The sequence below is a fragment of the Periophthalmus magnuspinnatus genome, chromosome 1 (assembly GCF_009829125.3).
Source record: "Periophthalmus magnuspinnatus isolate fPerMag1 chromosome 1, fPerMag1.2.pri, whole genome shotgun sequence".
Lineage (NCBI taxonomy): Eukaryota > Metazoa > Chordata > Actinopteri > Gobiiformes > Gobiidae > Periophthalmus > Periophthalmus magnuspinnatus.
The window spans coordinates 23,379,916-23,396,526 of NC_047126.1; the positions used below are offsets into that span (position 1 = coordinate 23,379,916).

At 37.8% G+C, this 16,611-nt stretch overlaps 1 protein-coding gene across 1 annotated transcript in view; it reads left to right on the top strand.

Moving 5' to 3' along the window:
• LOC117369807 (protein sidekick-1-like) overlaps positions 1-16,611 on the top strand; it is a 261,478-nt gene that overhangs the window by 169,803 nt on the left and 75,064 nt on the right. The window contains exons 7-12 of the mRNA XM_055222923.1: positions 2,140-2,166; positions 6,445-6,547; positions 11,459-11,634; positions 13,768-13,851; positions 15,246-15,440; positions 16,111-16,227. Coding sequence (XP_055078898.1) covers positions 2,140-2,166; positions 6,445-6,547; positions 11,459-11,634; positions 13,768-13,851; positions 15,246-15,440; positions 16,111-16,227 — 702 coding nt within the window. The remainder of the gene's footprint in view (positions 1-2,139; positions 2,167-6,444; positions 6,548-11,458; positions 11,635-13,767; positions 13,852-15,245; positions 15,441-16,110; positions 16,228-16,611) is intronic.

Genomic DNA, 16,611 nt, shown 5'->3' on the forward strand with positions numbered 1-16,611 from the left:
GTAAGCTACTATTGTAGCCACAGCTGCCCTGGAGTAAACTAATGGAAGCAAGACTGTCAGTCTGCTCCATTGGCCCCTCCAATCACCAACGACACTACTCCCACACTATAATCGCACTAAGCAATATGGGTGAAGTGTCTTGCGTAAAGGCACAACAACAATTTCCTCTAGAGTCACTGTGCCACCAGGTATTCCCACTGGTCTCCCATCCAAGGACTAACCAAGCCCGACCCTGTTTAGTTTCCGATATCAGACAAGATTAAGCATTGACAAAGCAGTAAGGAAACATCTGATTGAGGTGTTGGCTCTGTTTATTTCACAGATAATGCTTGGATTTGTCTTTGTTTCCTTTTGGCTTCAGTCGATAACAGCATTGGAAAAGCCATTAACAACTTGATGCTAACAGATACATTCTTAGTATAACTTGTTTTAAAGGTCGTAAAGGTTTATAGAGTATAACATACGACATTCACCATTGTCGTTACACATATTATGAATACAAGTTCCCTTAATGCAAATATGTCTGCTGTAATGGACTGCCATTGACCCGTGTGCTGTTTGGAATAATACAGGCTTTTAAAACTTGGCCCACATTGTGTTTCCTCCATTAGAAACGCACATCACCTTGTCTTTTGTCACTAAATTTGACTTTACAATATTTTTCCCACTCACAACACAGTTCTGTTTCGGTTCATACATTTAAAAGGAGACACAGAATGCAAAATGTACTTTTTTGAGGACATTACATTACATTGTCCCTCATCTAACACACACCTGGACTTGTGTTTTGCTTAATTCGCGTTCGTTTGAGTAATCTTCTGTTAAAAGCTCCTTTGCCTCTGAACCTCAGTGCAGTTTGAATTTTCCCATGATTGTTGTGTCACAGGTGGAAACCCTGTGCAGTTTTTAAACCCATAAATCATTGCAAGACATATTCAAAGTAATATTTCAGTAAAATTGCGTTCACAACTGAGTGCTTACATTAACGTGTCGGGAGATTCAAATTTTAATTTCACAAATGTGACCTATCTGTATATCCAGATATGAGGTAGACATGTTCAAATCAAATATTGCTTTTACTGATAACAATTGTAATGTTGATTTATTCTTCAACATGATGGCCAAGTTCTTTAAGTTATAATTTGAGGGTTTGGTTCTCAGGACAATAATCCAATCAGAAAGCAGAATGAGCCTCACATGGGTTTCTCATCTGGGTTGCCAGATTTAATGCTGAAATCCAGACTCTCTCTGATCTGAATCGTCACTACTTAAACCCCAGCGCCTGCAGCCAGTCATTAATCAGTGCTAGTCCATTATTTGAGTGGCAACACATTTTTTAAATTTTATTTTATGCCAGTGTATCTTTGTCTTGCGGTATGGAAATAGCATATTGTGTATATTATATATTATATTATTATTTCCCCGTCCTTGTCTCTTTTTTGTTTTTGGCAAATGCTGTATTGTAAGTTCCTCTGAATATCCCTGTTCCTCTCTGACAAATGATCCTGGTGCCTCAGCCATATTGAATGCAGTGTGTACGGTTTGATGGATGGCTGTAAACACCTCCTCATCCTCCTCTTTCTCTCTCTTCATCCTGTTTGCGTTCACCTACTTTTCACCAATCTTATCTATCCTGTGTGGGTTGCGTTCATGTTCAATAGGATTTGACAACTCCCAGTTACGAAAAATAACAAAAATTACTCAGATGCCAAATATATAAATTAAGATGTATGGAATTATGTACCAAAGAAAAAAGTGTAGTAACCCAAAATATGTTTTATATTTTAGATTCCTCAAAGTAGCCACCCTTTGCTTTGTTGACAGTGCTACAAACCCCTGACTTTCTCTCAATGAGGAAGAGTGCAAGTAGTGACCAAAGCAAAGGATGGTTACTGGTATTTTCAAGAATCTAAAACATATTTGAGTTATTTCACACTTTTACTACATGTTTGTACACAATCAATTTGAATAAACTATGGGCATTTTATAATATTCTGACAACACATGAACACAGCCTATACTCAGTTTGACCTTTATTTTCTTATTGTGAATTAGCTTGAACAATTTTAATGTCATTTTATTCTTTTCTTACATCCCATCCTGTTTCTGTTTTTATTGTTTTGTTTTGCTGACGGGCAGTGGGCAAGAAGAACCGCGGTTGGAAAGGTAACGCCCTCATCTCATCCATCTATTTGAAACACACGACGAGAACTCAAAGGTGCAGTGTGGAACTTTTCTGCTTAAGGGTCTGCCACCTGTATCCATGGAGATGTTACTTGTTTTGACTTCACTGTTCCACAGCTGCTATTTAAGGATTTATTTTATTGTGGTTGTTTTTATTGCTCAAAAATGCTTTATTTTAATAGATTCTTTTGCCAGACCAAGGTTTAGTTTGTTTTCATACCTGATGGGCTTCCTCAGAGTGGTCACATGATTTGTTGTTTGCTCAGCTGACTTAAACAGGTGTTGGCGCTGTCTTCCTACCAATGGAGGCAGGACAACAGCGCCATCTGCAGTCCAACTTCTTCACAACAGTATCCCAGGTGTGTGAGTAAAAGGTCGCTCCTGTCCTGGTCCTGTGGCACGTTTCCATATTTTGATCGACTCCTTAATTCAGCGACAATGTTTGTTGTCCTCTGTACCAATGGTATGCCATCCCAAGAATCTATTAAAATAAATTATCAAAAGAACAAATGAACCTTGGTGAACTATTTTGCTCAAAAATATTCAAAAACATACATTCAGAACACAGTTTTCAGTTCCAAAACACTTTTAAACTTACGATTCTGTGAAATTCTCTACTAACTTAGGGGTTTATAAAGTTTTGAAAAATATTATGAATACAATAAAATATAGGCAAAATGTGAATATTTATGCAGATTTCAGTAAGATCTAGTTTCCAAAAATACTAAAACAAGATATCCAAAAATCCCACAGTTTGTAATAGTTTTGTGTTAGTACGCTACAGAAGAAGTTTCAAATTGTTATCTTTATATTTTAGATATGTTGTATTCAACTGCAGTGTATCGCCTTAATGCCATACTGTGGATCGTTCCAAGCAAAAAAGCAAATTGTCCCAAAGTTCAAAATGGAAAATGAAAGCATTGCCTTTATCAACTCCTCTTAAAGTGAGACTAAACACCCAAACTTCACCCTCAAACACATTGCAAATAGAGCTGCTAAACTGGGCAGTACCTGGAGGACTAAAGAAGAGTGAGGGGGAAGGAGGGGCGGGGTCTGGAGGTATAAGGAACAGTGTGATTGGTCTAATAGGTATCCACACTTCAAACTCCGCCCCTGCAGCCAGGTGCCTGTAATCAGAAACACCTGGTTGCAATCAGGGCAGTCCCTTGTGATGTCATGTAGTACATTCAATTGGCACCAGCACACACTCACTCACTGCTTTGACTGTTTTTGTTCAGAAAGCGCCAAATATACTTAGTCTGTACTAAAGTTGCCAAAAAATGACTAGGAACAGCAGATAATATTGGTAATATACACAGCAAAAATAGTTGGATTTAGTGTTTAGATCCACTTGCTCCTCATGCTCCTTCTATCCTCTCCCTCGTTCAGTCCAGAGCAGGCGGAGTGGGCAGGTTAGGTTGGTAGGTTCATGTCCGACTGGATCTCATTACGCCGTATAGACCCAATGGTGTGAGCAGGAGTCAGCTGACCTCTGCCAAGCGTTCTCGCGGAAAGTGAAAGATAATGGACATGCAGCACTGTCACCAACCGCCTGTTCTTCCCCTAAGTCTGCGTCTGTTTAGGAGGTCGTTTCTTTGAGAGCATGCAGTGCATTTAATGAGCTGTTTTTATAGATTTTTGAAGGGCCCATATTACGCAGTTTTCTCATCTATGTTATAGTATTGTTTCCTCATCAAAAACACACCCGGAGTTGTGTTTTGTTTCATTCACAGATGTTTAAATCACAAACCCTGCATTGGATTATTCCTTCAAACAGAAAGCACTCTGTTCCACCTTGTGATGTGGTAATACAGGAAATGCTCCACCATGTTTTTAAACTCCATAAACCTTCACTAGAATCATTTGGATCATTTCAGCCCTTGAATTGCCAATCTACTCAACAAAAGGTAAAATGTAGCTGTTAACTGGAAAACTACTGTTTCGTGACATCACAAGGTGGAACAGAGCATTTTGAGCTTTGGAGATATAGATATAGACTAATTTTAGAGAGTTACTCAAACTTGTGTGAATGAAACAAAGCACAACTACACCTATGTTTTTGATGTAGTAATTATAATTATATTAAATTATATCATGGCTTGAAGCTCAAGAGTCATTTTCAATGATATGGCAATATAGGACCTTTAAAGAAACACTTTGGTATTTCTGGTATAAAATGATGTACAATATTCAAACAAAAATCACTCGTTTGCCCTCCACAAATACACAGCACCATCTGTGGATGTTGATATTAGCCATGCTGCTAATTTGACATTTTAACATGATTCAGTCCTCACTTTCATTGCCAGTGGAGGGCATCGGTCTAACATTCTCATCTAGCCTAAAAACTCAAGTGGCAAATTGCAACAAAATTTGTGAATACTTTTGAAGTAAAAATGAAATACTAATGCAACAGCACTTTCAGGTATCAAGTATTGCCTCGTATTTTCAAAGCCAGACTAGTATGCATAATATGTCCCCTTGAACTATTCCTGTAGTGTTCACCTCAGTCTCACTTGGCATTTCTACCTGATCAGAGAGAGAAGATGAGGACTGAGGGTGCTACAAAGTTTCTAGATCTGAAAGCATTGATGGAATGAAAATTAAATAGACTCCATGTAAAATTCTTTAGAGCATTTTAATACAAAAGCTCTTTTGTATTAAAATCACAGTAGTTGCTGTAGTATTACTTCATTTATGGACTGAAACAAAATCACTAGTTTCACCCATCACAAATCTACAGCACCATCTGTTAGCATGATGCTGAGATTAGCTACACTGCTAATTTGACAGATTTTAACATGGCGTATGTGCCACTGTTACCAGCAGAGGGCATCAGTCACCAAATTCTCATCTGATCTCAAAACTCAAGTGGCGAAGTGGAAAAGAAATTCTGCATGTTTTTGAAGTAAAAATATGAAATACCAATGCAATGCAATGGCACTTTCTATCAAGTATTACCATGAATTTCCAGGAGCAAGAGTATTTCTGGGTTCCATGTGGCATCACAACATTCTATTGGCCAATGTTATTTAATACAGTGAGTTATTTAATAATGTTTGCCCATACAGTGAGTTCTAGGATCTAGTCAATAATAGTAATGGTACTGCTCCCCATCTGAGAGTATGACATCATCACAGTCAGCGGTGGCTAATACTCAGTTACATTTACTTAGTCTTTTTTTTTTTTTAATTGTGCCTTTCATAGTAATTTTCTAGCTGCATACTTTTACTCTTACTTGAGTAATAATTTTTATTGAAGTAACAGTACTCTTTTTGGTGACTCTTTCCACTAAGTAGGTCTACAAGTGACAAAAGGTTTTTGCTTTTTGCACTGCTTTTTCAGATATAATGCATTTTTGTGTCTATTCTTTGAAAATAGCTGATTTTGTTCACCATTTAATTATTTTTTTTTTACCAATTATATTAACTTTAAATTATAAGATGTAATTTTGAAGTGACCTTGCTCTTAGCTGAGTACAATTTTTGGCTACTCTACCCACCCCTGATCACAATCTAGAATCTGAAAACAACCAGCAGTATGCATAATATGTCCCCTTGAACTCGTGCAGTTCCTCTAGTGCTCACCTCAGTTTCTCATGCCTTGTACCTGATTAGAGAGAGAAGAGAGTGGTACAAAGTGCATGGGATCAGTGAGCGTATGTTTCCCAGTGTCTTCAAAGCACACTCCGGTCCAATGGAGATCTACAGGCACCAACCACACTCAGCCTAATGATGTGTCTCTGTGTTAAGATGCACTATTGTATGGGGCTACGCTACTCAGACTGGGGCACGAGATATATAGTGAATAATTGATGTTCTCAGTTTTCTTTTTATAGGTTCATGTGACATCACAACATTAACTGCCAGATTGCAGATTTGTTGACCTGGTTTATGGTTAATATCTGTAACAATGTTTATAGCCTCAGAAAGTGGTGCCTTCATTCATTCAACATTTGTGCATCATAAGGTTGGTTATTTCTTTCAAAAACAGCAAATCTGTTATTTAATTGGAGTTATATAGGCCCCTGCCCTCCATCTGAGAGAATGACATCATCAAATTCCTGATGAACGCAGCAAATAGTAACCATATTGATACTGCAGCTGATATCATGAACCTCCCTAGGAATGTGACGCTAATACAACTTTCGGCTACTCTACCCACCTCAGTAAATCTTTGGTAACATTGACCCAAAAAATCGTAATGTTTAATGTTTGAATTCTACGTGGATGAATAATTTGTTACGCATCTCTTTGACAGATCCCGATACCGACCTGGTTGCCCCGGTGATTGTGGTGGCTCCCAAAGACACGACAGCGGTTGCAGGGCGGGCAGTGACGCTGGAGTGCATCGCCAATGCCAGGTATGCTCCATGCATCAAACCAAGCGCTCCTGACAAACAATTACCTGCCGCACCTGCACCCATCTGTTGTGGCAATGAAAGGAGCAGGCTTCCTCCAAGTCAGCACTTCTGCTCACTTTTATAGCCCAGAAAACATAGCCTGTCTGGGGGTGGGGTAAGAAGATGACCCGCCCGCTCCAAGGAAGGTGAAAGGTAGAATGGTAATAGGGTAGTATAATGTAAATGTATAGTTAGCGTGGTACAGTGCAGTTATTGGAGTCAGCTTTTTGTATTGATTGAAACTGTACTTTTAAGAGAGCTATGCAAAAGCAAAATCCACAAATCCACACATGTTGAACGAGTGTTTTAACACTACTGACAGAATGCTGGCACTGGTGTTTGTAACACTGTGTATAAACACCAGTGTCTCAATTATTCAAAATCGACTTTTTGGAGCTTTCTACCATGTTGTAACATTGTTCCCTCATTAAAAGCATGCCGGGTGGTTATATATGGCATCCATGCATGTTTGAGTAATCATGCAATCTCTCCTGGTCTCTAATTTGATCACAAACCCGATGTGATGTGCATACTAGTTTTTATGTGATAGCGCTCTGAAGGGGGAGTGACTTTGTGTAGAGAGCAGGGAGGGGGTCTTAGAGCGTCAAAAACAAAAATGAAACTTATTAAACATTTTAGGGCCTCATTTATCAAGCGTTTGATCACGTGCTAAACACATACCCATGCTAAAAGTGGAGCAAAAACCCAATGTAATTTTTCACAGAAACGCTAAAAAAGATGCAGCGCAGTTTTGCTCCTATGCTTAAATGAATATGAAAACCGGAGCATAATATTTGCAAAATTTGAGGAGGAAGCGTAAATGAAGTTGTTTAGTGGGAGCTGCCAGATTTATCATAAATACTGCTTTTTACACTTTTTACTACTTTTTATTTGTTAAATGTTTCAATGATGAACAAGGATAGATAAGATAATAACATGTTTTTAAAGCAACAGCAATAAAATGTAAACTGTACCTGTTACAGACACGCGCGATTATGTGCGTGTATTAACACGTTCCGTCATCCCGTCCAGAGCAAAGCGGATAGCGCTGGTTAACCTACTATTTTACCGGGTCAGACTCGCCTTAATCCAAATGCTATGTGAAACACTAAATGTCCATTAACATATCAGTTTTTTGGCAGAAACAACACGCGTACTTCCCAATGATACATCATAAGCAACATGCCCACAGATTGCACAAGCTATTTTTTTGTTTGTACTCGCAGTTTAGCACCTGGAAAGACAATCAAGTCTCTTATACACTGTTTTCAGTGAACATAGCATTTTTAGGAAACATGGCAATCTAAATATGGAAAACAATTAAAAAAAATAATACCCCCTAGGAGTGTAATACCTCCTCTTTAAGAGGACAATTTTGTTTTGTTCTTTTTGTCCAAAGACCAAAATATTCAACTGCTGTTGTGTGCTGTCTGCATCTAATCATATAACATTTATTTGATGGTGAACCAGAAAATGAAAATCTGATAGCCAATGTTGGGATTAGCAAATCTGCAATCAACTGCATATTTGTAGCACACATTTCTATACTGATTTACAGAGATTAGTGGTAAAATGAATATGAAAGGACATCATTTAATATTGCTAATGCATTTCTGATTATGCTCTGTTCTGTAAATTAAGAACAGAACTGAGTAGCTAGCACTCTATAAAAAGCCAATACAAAATATTAACATACCCCTTTCAATATAGCTTGGCAAAACCCTCCACTGCCACTCACCCAGTATAGGCAAATCCAAGTGCGTCTTCCGTCTCCATTGATTTTAGAGCATCCCTTTTAAAATGAATGCCTTCTTCTCACCTGTCACTCCAATCATCTACACCGTAACATCCTCTTTTTCAGCTCAATAGCCACATTCTACACACGGCTCTGGCAATGACCACCACACAAAGGCCCGTCCACATGAAAGCCCTGCAAACCAACTCCATATAACTCCATTCTAATGGACTATTCACACTTATGATTGAACTCCGTTGTGGAATGTGACAAGCAAATAGCAGTAAGAGCAATCGGCATCTCTTGAGATGTCAACATAAGCTTTAAAAGGAATGTTAAGACTCAAGCATTGATTCAAAGAGCAGATATTGTCATATTTTAACAACACACTGTGTCTTCCAAAGAGGTACTTCTACTTAAAGAGCACTTACTGTGCGAAATTGATTATTTTGATCTTTTAACCATGTTATATTGTTGTCCCCTCATCAAAAACATACCTGGAGCTAATTTCCTTACTTTCCCGTTGGTGACACTAGCGGGAGCTCCAATGCCTAAACATCTCATTGGAAATGGAGGTGTAGTTTAAATAAATGTTAACTTTTATATAGCAATTTTCTACCTTGTTGGCACTCAAAGCACTTCACATCTAAGAACCAGTCACACATTCACACACTAGCATATGCAGACAGTGGGGGTGAGAGCGGTTAAGTGCCTTGCCCAAGGACACAATGGCAGTATTCATCTTTGGGAGCTGGAATCCCATCACCAGCTTTTGGGTCAGTGGATCTGACCACTCTGCAAAGATGTTTTATGTCAACAACAGGATTAGAGGCGCCAACTTTACCAACTGACCTATTGCCACCTCAGTTTATTACACATTATCAGAAAATGTGAAATAACTGTCCTAGTGTCATTGGTTCTGGGACTCAACACTGAAAGCTAGTATTGGCTATTCAAGCCTGACTCTGCTTCCACACAAAGATCTTTACATAGAAGCTAAGAAGAACTTTGCCAAGATAAATTACCACTTCTTGGGCCAAGGAAACTCATAATGTTATAAACAAATTATACAAAACAACTCCATATAACTCCATTTTGACAGAGTAGCTAACCACAAAGAAATGTTAACAATGATAGAACAGAAGTTGTCCTTGCTAAGAATGTACAGGAGATGGGGAAAAAAAACACACACTTAGCTGCTGTTGTGTGTTAGTTCTGTAAGTATGTGCATAGACTTCACTATTCGCTATTCACTATTCACTATTCACTATTAAGACGGATTTCTTGCAAATAGTCGTCCAGATACAACAAAGTGATACATTTATTATACATTTCTGAGTTATATACCAGTGTAAAATGTTGTTATATGTAGTTATAAATGAGGCAGTGAAATAGAATTATGTAAACTAAAGGTTGTTTGCACCTTGGTTTTCTGAAACCAAACCAGTAACGAGGCAATTACTTTTTACTTGACTTCAAGGTACTTCAAGGTTGTATTGAATGATCAAAACATTACATTGTGTAATACATCTGAGATCTAAAATAAGAAATGGAAGTTTGTTTTGTTGCACGGAGGCTGAGGTGCCACTTGTCTTGACAGGCTGTAGGAAAATAAAGCTTCCTGGCACAGATCAATCAATCAGTCTTTATTTTATAGAGCCTTTCACAACACTTGAGGTGACTAAAGTGCTTTCTAATAAAATCAAAACAGTATAAAAGCATTAATCACAATCAACGACAAAATGTACAAAGTGTTGAGCATTGAGCGTTAAAAGCCAGTCTGAATAAATACGTCTTGCGCCTAGATTTTTAAAAAGCTAAAGTGTGTGATGGTGTGCATGTCGGGAGGGAGCGTGAAAGCCCTGGATTCTCTACATACTTCAGTGTTCTAGGACAATATATTGGGAATAAACTGAGAAACCTAAAAATGCACTGATGTAAAAAAATAAAATAAATTGTGCTATTTTCTACAATTTAGCTCCATGTTGACAATAGCCATGCTGCTAGTGTGTCATTTTAAAATGTGTCACTCCCCACTATTGCCACCAAATCTTGCTATTTTAAGAATACATATTTCCTGGCCTTACTTCTCTTTTAAACATGCTTTTGGCCCCCTTGGGGTAATCATTTCACATTTTCTAATTTATAAATAATGTATACAAATGGAAAATGTACTTCCTCTGCTGTCAGCAATGGGAATGAACAATGAGAAAGTAAACAAATGAAGTCCTTATCTTCTGTGACTGCTATGCTAATAGATCCATGGATTGGTTGTGAACACAGTTTGACTGCAGAATGAGTCTGGTGATGGTTTATGGCCTTAAAAACTGTGCAGGAGAAATCCGGACTTTTATCTGTGATGCAACTAAATGGGCAAAACATACTCCAAAACTCCAGGTATGTTGATGTGGAGACACTATAACATGGTTAAAAAATCCAGTACTTTTTACATAAAATGTGTTAAAATTGAAAGTGATGGACAAATTGCAGTAAGGAACACTACATCAAGGAAACTAAGCAACTATTACACAAGAGTCTACATCAACACAGAAGAGATAATTCACCTTCTACTTTCATCTTAAAATCTCAAATCATTCATTTGAAGACAGTGTGGTGCAGATTTTAAGCAAAGAGAAAAATTGGTATGCTAGGGGGGTGAAAAAAGCTATTTTTGTGAAGAAAGACAATTCCTCTTTGAACAGAAATGGCGGATTGAGGTTTAATCTACCAGCTGTTTACAGAAGAATTTTAAACTCGTGGAGAAAGACCACAACAAGCTAATTAAATGCTAATCAGGTACTCATCAATACTGTAGGTGAGAAAGCCTATATAAAATTAGGGCGGAATGTTGGCTAGAAAACAAGTGCAGGGCAGTTTCACTCTAAAACTCCTCCTTTTGGGGCTCGATTTAATCTCAGAATAGGATAAATCCTAGTGCCTCAAGCCGTGTACCATCAAAGTGAAAATGGCTTGTGGATAGAAGCCGAAACAGTGTCCAAATGACCGCAGTTGAAACCCTCTCTACACTGAAGGACAAACTGTTGCGCACTATCTCATTGTCATTCATTTACAATATTTTGAGTCCAGTACCAATGTAAACAACCATAATAAAGCCCTATGGTGTTCTCTGGTTGCAGACCAGTGGAGAACCTGCTTTTGTCATGGAAGAGGGATGGTCGGAGGATAGGCAGCGGTCCCCGTCTGCTCCTGCCCGCTCCAGACTCCTCCGACTCGGGCATGTACATCTGTGAGGCTGCCCTGAGCAACAGCACCACCAGACCTGTGGAGGCACGAGCACACCTCACAGTCATAGGTGAGACCATAGAAACTCTCCATTGATATGCCTCCGATGTCACCAACATTATCTGGAGGTGTGACGCTAACGGTGATGCTAACTGTAGGCACTGCTCTGTCAGAAGCTCTTTTACTCAAGACTCAAGCCTTTCTGACCATAAAGAATTGGAATCCTCTCACATAAAATTACAGTCACAAGCAAGTTAGCATTACCCAACAGTTCTTTAGTTGAAAATCAAACATCTAAACAGGACCATGAATGCTCGTATTGTTCACAGGTTCCTAAAAATCTGTTGTTTAAATCCATTTTGTAGTTTTTTTCTTAAGCTCTTTAAATTGTTTTGGTAGTGTTTGCTAATTTGTGCATTGTATCACCTAAGTAACTGCTGAATATTCTGCCATAGATACACATATCGAACACCCCCAGCAGTCACAGCAATAAGGCATTCTGGAGGGGCTATACTATTTATGTTTGATAGTCTCCAATGGTATGAATGGTATTTATATTTCATATCAAAGGAGAGAATCCGTAATACAAAGTTACGTCAACTGAAGTCTATTTAAAAATGAATTTAAATTAATATCATACTTTTTTCATTTATAATTATTTTAAAAAATACAATCTATACTTAAAATGTGTTATATCACATTTTGATGTCAATATTTTAAGTTAATTCAACAAAACTTTACATTAAATTAAAGTTGCAACTTTTTTGACTGGAGTGACCTAAATAATGTCTGTGTCATTTTTTTATTTTTATTTTTATCACTTTGCACTTTGCATCCGTGATTCATAGATCTATAGTTATATAGTTATATATAGATATATATAATATATGTAACTCTCATTATACAGGTGGGGGCCATGGCTTTGAACCAGCAACCTCACGCATAATAAAGCTATAGTGTAATAGACTTTTTCGATCTGAGTGACCTAAATAATGCTTATGTCAATTTTCAGTAACGTTGCATAAAGTAATTTCTGTCTCTGTATATAGATTTGATTTGACTATGAAACAGTGGATGTCTTTGTTCCCTCAGTCCAAATGATAAATAATATGTTGATGTTGGTCCTATTCACTTTTTTACATGTCATGGTGAATACAATGAATCCTTCAGGTTTTGTGATAATTGGATAGTAATTGGATAGTTGTGGACTGTGGATTTATATTGTAGGGGGCTATAGTCACAATTGGTTATGTGCTCATTACTCTGCTCTATTTTTTGATTTTGCACTCTAAATTTTAGCTCTCTAGGCTGATACACGTGGCAGTGAGCAGGTATCAAAGAAACAGGAAATAAAGACATTTCTGATGACATGCTCCACAAAAACCTTAATGAATATTCAAGAAAAAAGGAACTATTGACTGCCAACATGTCTAGATGTGGCATATGGAGTGTGGGCTCATTTGGATGAAAAACCTAGGAATAGATAGGTTTCTTATAAATATATGTCAAAGGGGCTGCAGAAATGACATCCAATAAGGCTGACTTCCTGTTTGATTTAGAGTACTGCTCAATTATGCTTAAGGCTTGTCGTCGTGTGTTCTATCACTTCTATAAATTTCATTGCCCAAGGCAAAGTACATCTGTCTCCCGTCTCATAGAGGTCACTTAGAAGGTGACGCAGTAGAGCCATTTTGTTTGGACCATGTGAAATACTGTTATGAGAATAAATTTTGCACTAAGATGGTTCACTCTGACAACTTTGGTGCGTTCCTATCCATGTTTATTAGGTGTGTCGCTTTCTACTGTCTAACCATTACTCTAACCCTCTCCAGTCCCTCGATGGGACATTTTCTTCAACTCGGGCCTAATAATAATAATAATAATAATAATAATAATAATAATAATAATGATAATAACAATCAAGAACAATGCCCCTCGCCTGTTACTTTGTTACCGGCTAGGGCCAAATATTTGCTTTGAATCAATATAAAATATTGTAATAGAATCGATAATTAATTTTTACTTCATTATTTAAAGTACAGTATGGAATTTGTATTTTTTTGCCTATTGTGATATAATTTGTGAGACCTTTTTTTAAAAATCAATTTGATTTTAATTGTTCAACTTTGATCGTTCTTGTTCATTGATGTGTAATCTCACACATCCACTGTTTGTTTGAACTGTCCATGCTGTGTCTCTCTAGTGCCCCCTACCCTGGCCATGCAGCCTAAGAGCAGGACCATAGGAGACCTGGAGAGGAACGTGGAGATCCCATGTGTGGCTACAGGTACAGCACGGGTTTTAAGTTCACTACAAATATGTTATTATTGTGTGAGGTCAATCAGTAAGTTGCCATTAAAGGTGCACTATGTCCCTTTTATGGTGGTGGTCTGCAACTTGCTTTATTGCAATAATATGTAATAACATACAACATATCAATGTCCATGGAGACACTTTTTAAAAAATTTTGTTTTTTTCTTTTTGCAATGAAAACACCAATAATTAAAGGTGCTTGTATTGTCTTAAAAAGCATAAAACAAACAGAACTAGTTCATTTTGAACCATTTGCAGTGGTCCAAAGTTATTCTTCACTTACCTAATTATTCACCACTATGAGTTTATAAGCGCTTTTCCCAAAATTAAGAGACCAGAGCGGAGTTTTGCTATCACAGTAAAGCTAATAACAACTAGCATGCTAACCACTTCATGATTCTCAGACAATAAAATGCCTTATAGTTAGATGCAGGCAGCACATAGCAGACTTATTTTGACTTCTTAGACACCCATGAAAAAGAGTGTGCTCTCATTGGGTTCCCCTGTATAAATAAAGATAACAAAAGATCTGCCTATACAATATATCTTTATTGGGGCGGAACAAATTTTGTTGAAAAACGTGCGAAACTTGAGTATAGGGCTGTTAAATCAGTACAAGATGGATAATTTTAATGCCATACTGTAGAACATGCCAAACAAAGCATACGTAGTGTGACTGTCAGCCCTATATTATGTGAATTTATTAAACCCAGCATTCAAATACCTCTTATTTTAGACAGAAACTTAGCTCTGTCAGGCAAACTTAATAATGTGTGCTTTGTTGAGAGGTGGAATCCAATAACTGTAGTGTTTGGGTTCCAAAAGTTCTATCAACATTTCATAAACTGTGCATGACAGTAGTAAACAGAGCTCTTTTTGATATGGATCTCTAGAATAGTAGGAGAAGACGGACATATCAGGACATGTTTTATTCAGAGTGTTTTGGCCTCTGCTGGCACCCTTACCCACCTACACCTCAGATCAATATATTATTAATACTCATTATGGCCACATGCATATTTATAAGTTACACTTATTGGAAAAGAAGGCAAGTTTCAAAGTGAGTGCGTGGCAGTTTTTGTTGTTCAAAAAAACCAACAACAAACAAACAATGTGTTCTGAACAATTTGGAAGGAGCCACATTTTATCATTGTGAAAACCTTTGATTTGCATGTGTTTCAGTAATTCTAAGTTTAAGAATTTAGTTCTTAATTTGTGGGAACAAATTGGCTAAAGTGTGGGTACGAATTACACGTTGTAGGAATTAAATCATAATTAGAGGCCACAACTTGGTATATATTTTTCTGCAGGTTATCAGGCGAGCTCCGTAAACTTGACTGTGTTTTGGTGTGTGTTGTGTACCTGTAGGCATACCCCAGCCAAGGATGGAGTGGTTCAAAGACACAGTACCTCTGTCCAAACTGGCTAACCCACGGTACAAGGTCACCATGGCAACGGGGCTGACTGTGAGGCGGGTGCAGCCCGGAGACGGAGGGGTGTTCCAGTGCATCGCCCGTAACGCAGCCGGAGAGGCACAGAGCTACACGCAACTACTGGTGTCCAGTGAGTCCAACTGATTATGCAAATATAGTTTTGATGTATTCTGGGGAGGGTTGTCAAAAGTATCAAAAATCAGATCATTATCAATACTAAAGCTAGTATTGAAACTAGACACTAAAAAAGTCAAATAAACGTTTCCTTAAGCTTTAGAATGAGCTTGAGCTGTATTAGGACAAGTTGATTTTGTGTTTAACCATGTAAACACAACATACTTTACCAGTCAAAAGTCTGGATACACTTTATGTTTCTTGATCCTTGATTATTTACATTGCAGATTTTCACAGAAGGCATCAAAACTATGAATGAACACACATGGAATGCAGTAAACAAAAAAATAAGTCAGAATAACTCCAAACTTGTTTTGGGTGACCACCCTTTGCTTTCATCACTATCACTGGTAGCGTATTAAATCATGTTATTTTATACATGTTAAGATTCATTTACAATTTAGCATTAGGCTTATTGTTTACATAGAAGTTAATTCAGCTTGAACATGCTGAAGTTTGAAGTTGTACTCTTTTCCTCTCCGTCAACTCCTTTAAAGTACTCACTGAAATGTCTCTATTCATTTGAAACCACATTTACAAGAAGTCACCAAATTAAACAAAGTAATGATCACGATAATTCACAAATCCTTGTTTTAATGTAAAATTGTTCCTGTGCTTGTGTCCAGGCTTGGCTCCTGTCTTCTCTCTGCCTCCTGCGGATCAGACAGTGACTGAGGGAAACACTGCTGTATTTCACTGTCAGTGCAGTGGGGCCCCCAGACCAGCCATCATGTGGAGGAGAGGTACACAACTACAGCCTTTACAACGGGATGCTTGTGTTAGCCTGACCTTTCTATAGGCTAGTGGTCTGGTTTAAAGTGGACACAGCTTTAGCTTTAAGTTTAATCCTTTTTAAAAATGTACTCAGAGTTGTATTTTAATTGATTCATGCATGTTTGAATAATCCTGTATTGTGCTGCATTTGAGGCTTGAGTGCTCAGAAAATTACACTTTTCACCTACCCCCTATCTCCATCCACAGCTCTGTACGTATTTGTGATTATTCAAATATTCCTGACTGCGGGAATAAAAACATACATGAAAATCTGATAATCTGAAAATTTGTTACAGTGCAGTGCCAGTATGTGAGGGTGGGATGTATCAGTTCTGAAGTTTTGAACAGAAAAT